At 37.6% G+C, this 9,188-nt stretch overlaps 1 protein-coding gene across 1 annotated transcript in view; it reads left to right on the top strand.

The window, feature by feature from the left end:
- TRPC5 (transient receptor potential cation channel subfamily C member 5) overlaps window positions 1-9,188 on the top strand; it is a 173,724-nt gene that overhangs the window by 103,765 nt on the left and 60,771 nt on the right. Inside the window, exon 3 of the mRNA XM_011374351.1 lies at window positions 7,631-7,967. Coding sequence (XP_011372653.1) covers window positions 7,631-7,967 — 337 coding nt within the window. The remainder of the gene's footprint in view (window positions 1-7,630; window positions 7,968-9,188) is intronic.

The following is a 9,188-nucleotide window of genomic DNA, read 5'->3' as shown; positions in this document are numbered from 1 at the left end:
AGCCTCTGTTTGTTTGTCCTGTTTATTTGTTGCTTTTAGGTTTGTACTATACATATAAGTGATATCATATGATTTTCAAGTTTTTTTATCTAGCTTATTTCACATATTATGATTATCTCAAGGTCAATACATGTTGTCCCAAATGGCAGGAGTTCATCTCTTCTTATGGCTGAGTAATATTCCATTATAAATATGCACTACAGTTTCTTTAGCCAATCATCTATCATAGGACACTTCATTTTTCCATGTGAATAATGCTGCTATAAACATCAGTGTGCAAATATCTTTTCGGATATGAGTTTTCAACTCTTTGGGGTAAATACCCAGTAGAGTTTTTTGAAGAACCTCTATACTGTTTTCCATAGTGGCTGTACCAATTTGCAGTCCCACCAGCAGTGTATAAGGGTTCCTTTTTCTCCGCATCTCCTCCAACATTTGTTATTACTTGTTCTGTTGATTATAGCCATTCTAACAGGTGTGAGATGGTATCTCATTGTGATTTTGATTTGCATTTCCCTAATAGCTAGCAATGTTGAGCACCTTTTCATATATTTTTTGGCCATTTGTGTATCCTCTAGGGAGAAATGTCTATTCAGGTCCTCTGCCCATTTTTTCAGTGGATCATTTGTTTTTTGTTGTTAAGAAGTGGTATGATTTCTTTGTATATTAGGCCCTTATCAGAGACGTTGCTTGCAAATATATTTTCCCATTCAGATGGTTATCTCTTTACCTTTATGACGGTTTCTTTTGCTAAGCAGAAGCATTTTAGTTTGATGTAGTCCCATTCCTTCATTTTAGATTTTACTTCCCTTGCCTTTGAGATCAAATTCATGAAATGCTCTTTAAGCCCAAGGTCCTTGAATTCAGTTCCTATGTTTTTGTCTATGCACTTTATTGTTTTAGGTCTTATATTTAGGTCCTTAATCCATTTTGAGTTGATTTTGGTGTGTGGTGGTAGACAATAGTCTAGTTTCATTCTTTTGTAGGTGGCTTTCCAGTTTTCCCAGCACCATTTATTGAAGAGGATTTCCTTTCTCCAATGTATGTTTTTGGCTTTTTTATTGAAAATTATTTGTCCATATAAATATGGATTTATTTCTGGATTCTCGATTCTGTTTCACTGGTTCATGTGTCTGTTTTGCTGCCAATACCATGTCATTTTCACTACTGTCGCTTTGAAGTATAATTTGAGTTGGGCAGAGTGATGCCTCCAGCCTTGCTCTTTTTTCTCAGGATGGCTTTGGCAATGGGGTCTTTTGTGCTTCCATATGAATCTGATGATATTTTGTTCTATTTCTTAAAAAATGCCAATGGGATTTTGATGGTGATTGCATTAAATCTGTATAATCTTTAGTTAATATGGTCATTTTAATTATGTTGATTTATTCAATCCAAGAACACAGAATATCTTTCCATTTCTTTGTATCTTCTTCGATTTCTTTTAATAGGGTCTTGTAGTTTTCATTATATAGATCCTTCACATGTTTCATTAAATTTATTCCTAGGTATTTTATTCTTTTTGTTACAATTGCGGAAGGAATTATTTTTTCCACTTCTTTTCCGACACTTCATTATTAGAGTACAGGAAAGCTATGGATTTTTGAACGTTGATTTTGTATCCAGAGACTTTACTGTAGTTGCTTATCATTTGTAGTAGTGTTCTTGTGGAGTCTTTAGGGTTTTCTATATAGAGAATCATGTCATCCTCAAATAGTGACAGTTTGACTTCCTTGTTTCCTATTTGGATGCCTTTTATATCTTTCTCTTTTCTGATTGCACTCGCTAGGACCTCCAATATTATATTGAATAAGAGTGGTGATAGTGGACAGCCTTGCCTTGTTCCTGATGTTAGAGGGAAGGATTTTAGTTTTTCATCATTAGGTATAATGTTGGCTGAGTGTTTGTCATAGATGGACTTTATTACATTAAGGTACTTTCCTTCTATACCAATTTTGTTACATGTTTTAATGATATTGATGTTATATCTTGTTGAAAGATTTTTCTGCATCTACTTATATAATCATATGATTTTTATTTTCTAATTTGTTTATGTGGTGTATCACATGAATCGATTTGTGTATGTTGAACCATCCCTGTGCCTCTGGGATGAACCCCACTTGATCGTGTCGTATAACCTTTTTAATATGTTGTTGTATTCAGTTTGCTACTATCTTATTTAGGATTTTTGCATCTGTGTTCATGAGATATTGGTCTGTAGTTTTCTTTTTTGTGTTATCTTTACCAGGTTTTGGCATCAGGGTAATATTGGCCTCATAAAATGAGTTGAGAAGTATTGCTTCCTCTTCGATTTTTTGGAAGAGTTTGAGAAGAATAGGAATTAACTCTTCTTTGAATTGTAGAATTCACTGGTGAACCCATCTGGTCTGGGACTTTTCCATTTGGGTAGGATTTTCATGATTGTTTCAATTTCCATACTGCTGATCGGTCTATTTATATTTTCCAGTTTGCTTGATTCAGTCTAAGAAGGTTGTATTTTTCTAAGTACTGGTCCATTTCCTCTAGGTTATTAAATTTGATGTTATATACTCTTTCATAATATTCTTGTGTGATCCTTTGTATTCCTGCGATGTCAGTTGTAATTTCCCCTCTTTCATCCCTGATTTTGTTTGTGTTCTTTTTCTGTTTTCTTTAGTGAGTCTAGCCAGTGGTTTGTCAATTTTATTAACCTTCTCAAAGAACCAGCTCCTTGTTGCATTTTTTTTTCTTTTTTTTGTTTTCACTTTCATTTATTTCTGCTCTAATTTTGATTATTTCTTTTCTTCTGCTGACTTTAGGCTTCACTTAATCTTCCTTTCCTAGATTTTTAAGATGAAGCATTAGGTTGTTTATTTTGGCTCATTCTAATTTTGGAAGATAAGCCTTGTTATGACATGAACTTTCCTCTTATGATCGCGTTTGCCATGTCCCAAAAGTTTGGATATGTTGTACTATTATTATCATTCATTTCCATGTATCTCTTGATCTCTCTTTTGATTTTTTCCCTGACCCAGTTATTCTTCAGTAGCATGTTGTTTAATCTCCATGTATTAGTGGTTTCTTTGCTTTTTATGATCAGAGAATATGGTTGGTATGATTTCCATCCTTATATTTATTGAGGGTATCTCTGTGTCCCAATATGTGGTCAATCCTTGAGAATGTTTCATATGCACTAATGAAGAATGTATAAGCAGCTGTTTTGGGATGGGAGGGTCTGTCAATGTTAATTATGTCCAGTTGGTCTAATGTGTCATTTAAGGATGTTATTTCCTTAGTGATTTTCTGTTTGGATGATCTGTCCATATCCGACAGTAGGGTATTTAGGTCCACTACTATGATACTGTTTTAGTCTGTTTCTCCCTTTAGTTCTGTAATAATTATTTTACATATTTTGGGGCTCTCTAATTGGGAGCATAGATATTAATAAGTGTTATGTCTTCTTGATGCATGTTTCCCTTTATCATTATGAAGTGTCCCTCAGTATCTTTCTTTACCATTTTTATTTTGAAGTCTTTTTCATCTGATATTAGCACTGCTACTCCCACTTTTCTCAGAATGCCATTTGCTTTAAATATCATTTTCCACCCTTTCACTTTGAGTCTATATTTGTCTTTGGAACTGAGATGTGTCTCCTGGAGGCAGCATATGGTTGGGTTTTGTTTTTTTATGCATTCTGCAACTCTGTGCCTTTTTATTGTTGAGTTCAGTCCATTTACATTTAGGGTAATTATTGAAATATGAGGTCTTTTTATAGCCATTTTATCTTTTGCTTTCTTGTAGCTCGGTGTTTCCATTTCTTCCTTGTCATTGTACTTCTTTTTTCTTTATTTTGTTTGGCTTTTGTGGGTTTTTCCTCTGGTTCTTCTTGTTTTATGTTATATCCTTCAGTTCTGAATCTTTGGTGTGTTTTTACCATTACTAATATGAAAAGTATAGTTACATATATAGTCATTCATATTCTTCTGCATGGGCCTTATCTTCCATTCTCCTTTGCAAATCTGGATCTTTGAATCCTCCCCTTTTTTGTCATTTTATCTCAATTTGTCCCTATGCATGCTGAACATTCATTACTATCTTGCTATAGCAATTGTCTTCTTAATGTTTTAGCTTACAATGCTCCGTTCTTAGTAAGGGTTGCTCTCCTCTGCCTGATAGTCACTTTACTCCTAATTATGTTTTGTTTTGTTTTGGTTTTTTGTCATTTTGTTTTAGGTGAGCTGACCCCTTTCAGTATTTCCTGTGTTGCCGGCTTGTAGTGGAGAATTCCTTCAATTTTTACATATCTGGAAAGGTCTTTCTTTATTTCTCCTTCATATTTAAAGGAGAGCTTTGCTGGATACATTATTCCTGGCTGAAAGTTCCTTTCATTTAATAGTTCGAATATTTCATTACACTCCTTTCTGGCTTGTAAGGTTTGTGCTGAGAAGTCTGAAGATAATATAATGGATTTCCTTTATGGGTTACCGTCTTCTTTTCCCTGGTTGCCCTGAGAATTGTCTTTGTTGTTGATTTTTGATAATTTTAATACAATATGTCTTGGTGAAGGCCTTTTTGGGTTGAGATAATTGAGTATTTTGTTGATTTCTGGAATTCCAAGCTCCAGCTCATTCCTTAGATCTGGGAAATTCTCATCAACTATTTATCTGAAAATGCTTTCTAATCTCTGCTCCTTTTCCTCCCCTTTGAGAATGGCCATTACTCTTATGTGTCCTCTCTTGATGATATCAGCTAGTTATTGAATTACTCTTTCATTATTTTTCATTCTTCGATTTCTCTCTTCTCCTTCTGTTTATTTCTAGATTTCTCTCCTCAATGTTACTGATCCTTTCCTCAATTTAGTCGACTCTATTTCCCAAGCTTGCTATTTCATTTATCAACTCTTGCAGTGTGTTTTTTATCTCCAAAAGATCTATTCTGTTCTTTTCGAGGGTTTCAATCTTTTTGCTAAAGAACTCATTCTGCTCTAGTTGTTTTTTCAATTCCTGAAATTGTCGATATGACTCATTTCGGAACTCACTGAGTTTTTTCAGAAGTACCATCCTGAATTCTCTATCATTTAAGTCGCATATTTCTATGTCTGTAACCTCATTTTCTGGAGATTTTTCTTTTTTTTTTTTTTCTGAGATGCCTTGTCAACCTGGTTGTTCATGGTGTTTAATGGACTCTTTCTCCAGCTGGGCATTAATGGAAGTGTATTCTGCTGTTTTTCCAGAAGGCAGATTTATTATATAAAGGTCTCTCTTTAGCCTCTTGCAAAGAAGGCGCTTTTCTTTTGGTTTCCAGTAGGCAGAGTCTAAGCCTCTTGGGCCCCTGTTTTGTATAAAGTCTTAATAATGTCTTTTTTTCCTTTCAGATGTTTAATCGCCCTCACTACTCTCAGTCTCAATCCCCGTCAGTGTTAAGTACTGTTTCAGTAGTGTTTGGCCAGATTCTCCTAGTCTTCGCTGTGTTTGATCTCGTAGTATATGGGGGGAGGGGCCCTCTCAGTTGTGGATTGGGGGCTGCAGCTCAGCCTCGGATTTGCAACCACGGCTGGTAAAAATCAACTGTTGTTTCTCTGCTGTCCCACTTCTCTGCCTTCTGCCCTAATGATTACGCCCTGCCGCCAGACACATGGAACTCACAGCACTCCCAGGCAGAGCTGTTCAGGAAATTTGCCACCCCTTCTCCCCTCCTCCTCCTACAGGGAGCTCTGGTGGCTATGAGAGGCAGCTTCTTTATTTCTCTGAGCACACTGCCTAACAACCAGTGTTCTGACCTGTGGTAGCTCTTATGAGCGCATCCCATGCTCAGACGTGCTGGTGTGCAGTTTGGATGTTTTTTGTTGTGTTTTAGATGTTCTGCTTATTGTTGTTTCAAGGGGAGAAATCTGTGGACATCTCACTCCACCATGATTCTCTGTTTTATAACTGTTTTTTTATGTATCTATCTCTCTCGCTAGACTGTGCTCCAAGTGCTTTTCCCTCATTGCATCCAAATATCTTGCTTTACCCTTATACACTTTTATGTATGTTTTTCTAGGACTTTGCATACCAGTTTTTGGCATAGGCTATAATGCCAAGAAGAGTAGAAAGAGATTATAGGATTTTGTCTTTTTGTGTGTGAATATGTGAAAAAGAGATGTGAGGACATAATGGGTGTTATGAACATCTTTGGAGAAATTGAGATCACATAATAAAAAGATTTTAGAGCTTAGTTTTAGTAGTTTTATAATAGTAAACTGCTTTAGGGTAGGCTAGACTCCCAAATATATTATGGCCCGAACACAGTCATATAACATTCTTTCATTCATTTTCTTTTTTTTATCATGTAACATTCTAAGACAAGTATTCTTGGTGAGCAGGATAGTTCTCTTCTACATTGTCATTGAGGGATACAGGCTGACAGGTGTCTCTAGGTCATCCTGGGTTACCACATCCCGGTCAGCCAGAAGAGAGAAAGAATATGGAGGAGCACACATGGGAGATCACTAGAGGCCAGGCTTAGAAGTACCACTGGTCATTTCTCTGAACATTTCTTTATCAAGAACTTAGTCATGTGGCCACACCTCACTGCAAGAGAGACTGGATGATGTAGTCCAACTTCATCTCATGTGCTCAAGGAAGAGAAAAATGGTTTGGGTGGAGAAGCTAGTACCTTCATAGATGTATTAACATTAAGGTTGAGCTAGTAAGATATATTATGCAGACCTCTTTAACTTTTTCCATGGAAGCTAGAGTAATTAAATATTAGCAGTATTTAAAATCATGGCTGACAGTCGAGCTCCTAATTGCTTAACAGAGAAGAGCAGCTGGAGGGTAATTCACAATGTTGATGATTCTTTAACTAGTAATCACTGACACTTTGTAGTTTGCTTTTAAGTAAAATCCCAGCTGAGTTAGTATACAATGTTGTAATATTGGCCCTCAAATATATTTTTCTCCTTTGTATGTATACACTAGAGAGGGTATTAAATAGATGGCAAAGGAGCAACCTGATTCATTGCTAGCCAACCAAGAGGTGCTCAAAACCAAAAAGGAAAAGAGACAAAATCAAAATGGAAACACATTTTTCATTCCAAACCATAGCCACAGGCATGAGCTGATTCCCTGCCGGTTTGTGTTTGCCCAAAGTGCACGTTTGTTGATGACTTCATGTAGGCAAGGAGAATGAGTAAATGTGAATCAATTTGAAATGAAATAGTCCCCTGATTCTCTGCTAAGAGGCATGTAAATCCCCAGTAGAACTTTGTAAAACAGCTTCCCAGGCTCTACCCCTCCAGAGAGGCTCATTTATTCAGCCTGTGGTACCACCTGGGAATCTGGATTTTTTAATGTTCCCTGGATGATTCTGATGTAGAACCAGGTTCTGGGAACCATTTCTCTAACATGATGGAAGGGGAAATAGGGAGGCATTCCAAAGCACAAACCAGAGTGATTTTATTTAATATGAGATAAATAATCCTAAGGAAGATCTAGTCTCATAGCTTGACATGTAGAGCTGTCTCTGGGGTTAGACTCATTCATGGGAACCCAGAAATCAGACCTCTCTTGGGGTTTGGCCATGCAGCTGGCTGTAAACTAGGAAAGGTATTATAAAGGTAGACTTCCTTTTGGTAATCTCAGATGCCTAACTTGTTCTATTCTTTTCCCAGTTCGTTGCTCAGCCCAATTGCCAACAGTTACTTGCCACTCTGTGGTATGACGGTTTTCCTGGATGGCGGCGGAAACACTGGATTGTCAAGCTTCTGACCTGCATGACCATTGGGTTCCTGTTTCCTATGCTGTCTATAGCTTATCTGATTTCACCCAGGAGCAACCTTGGTCTGTTCATCAAGAAACCCTTTATCAAGTTTATCTGCCACACAGCATCATATCTGACCTTTCTCTTCATGCTTCTCCTGGCTTCTCAGCACATCGTCAGAACAGACCTCCATGTACAGGGGCCTCCCCCAACTGTTGTGGAATGGATGATATTGCCTTGGGTTCTCGGTGAGTAAAAGGGATGGGGGATATGGCCAGACTTACAGCTAGTCCTGTCTAAAGAAACTACTGAAACAGGCAGTTAGACTGGCCCTGAACTAGGGCAACTTCTCTCTGTGCAGTGGGGTAATCCTTTCTTGGGAGTCTCAGAAATGTGGTACCTTCTTCCCCAGACCTTTGTCACTCAGTATTGCCTGGTCCACGGTGAGATTGGCAGTGCACCCAGGGTTTGTTTCTGCTAACCTAACATCATCAAGGACGAGGAAGGGATCTAACAGTCAGTTTAGAGGCAAAGCCAAGTGTCAGTCAGGATGGGCCTCAGGTAAGCTAGGCAGGACAAGTGCTGATCAGTCTATTCAATGCCCTCTTTCCCATAACCAGGGGAAGGGACACTAGGATCTACTGCTTTCTTTTGGCTATTCCACATAATCCCAGTACTTATTCAATGTAGACATCTTATTTGGATACTGACTTCACAATCAAGAGGGGAACCTAGGAAATACACACAATTCATGGTAAAAGCAGTTTTACCAGTAATCTCCAGGCATAATTAGATTTCACTGGACCTCTAATGAATTCCCATTCTCCAAGTCCTCGGTACTCAAACTGTGGTCCTCAATCTAGCAATGTCAGCATCACCTAGAAGCTTGTTAGACACACAGAATATCAAGTACCACTCTGGAACTATAGAATCAGAACCTTCATTTTAACATCACCCCCAGGTGATTCACATGCACTTTGAAGAATGAAAAGCATTGCATTAGAGCACAGCCACACCCTTTACTGTTTTACACATTTCAAGACTAAAGAAGCATCTATATTATGAGGCAGAATTCCATAAAACCTCCACACAGTGATAGGAGAAAGGAGAGAACCGGATTCTAAATTATTTGGGACCCCACTGCCTTGCCTCAGCCCCAACATCCAGTAATTTGGTTCATGGTCGGCTTACTCACCTTAAAACTCATTGAAGAGTTTTCCTTCCAGCACATAGTGAAAACTAAGGACTATGAGATAATGACCTCAATTTATTGATGAAATTACTCGTACTCTAAAATGGGTAGAATCAAACACCTGAAATTACATCATTCTAGTAACTACAACAACAATGCTAAAAGTGAGTTGTAGCCAGAAAAGCATAACATATGTACATCTTCAGGTAAAGCTTATCAGGTTTGGTGAGTTCAAGACTGAGAAGTGAGATGAAAGAAAGAAAGAAAGAAAGAAAGA

The sequence above is a fragment of the Pteropus vampyrus genome, unplaced genomic scaffold, assembly GCF_000151845.1.
Source record: "Pteropus vampyrus isolate Shadow unplaced genomic scaffold, Pvam_2.0 Scaffold244, whole genome shotgun sequence".
Classification (NCBI taxonomy): domain Eukaryota; kingdom Metazoa; phylum Chordata; class Mammalia; order Chiroptera; family Pteropodidae; genus Pteropus; species Pteropus vampyrus.
Note: the sequence above shows the minus strand (reverse complement) of the source record. Positions and strands in the feature narration are given on the sequence as shown.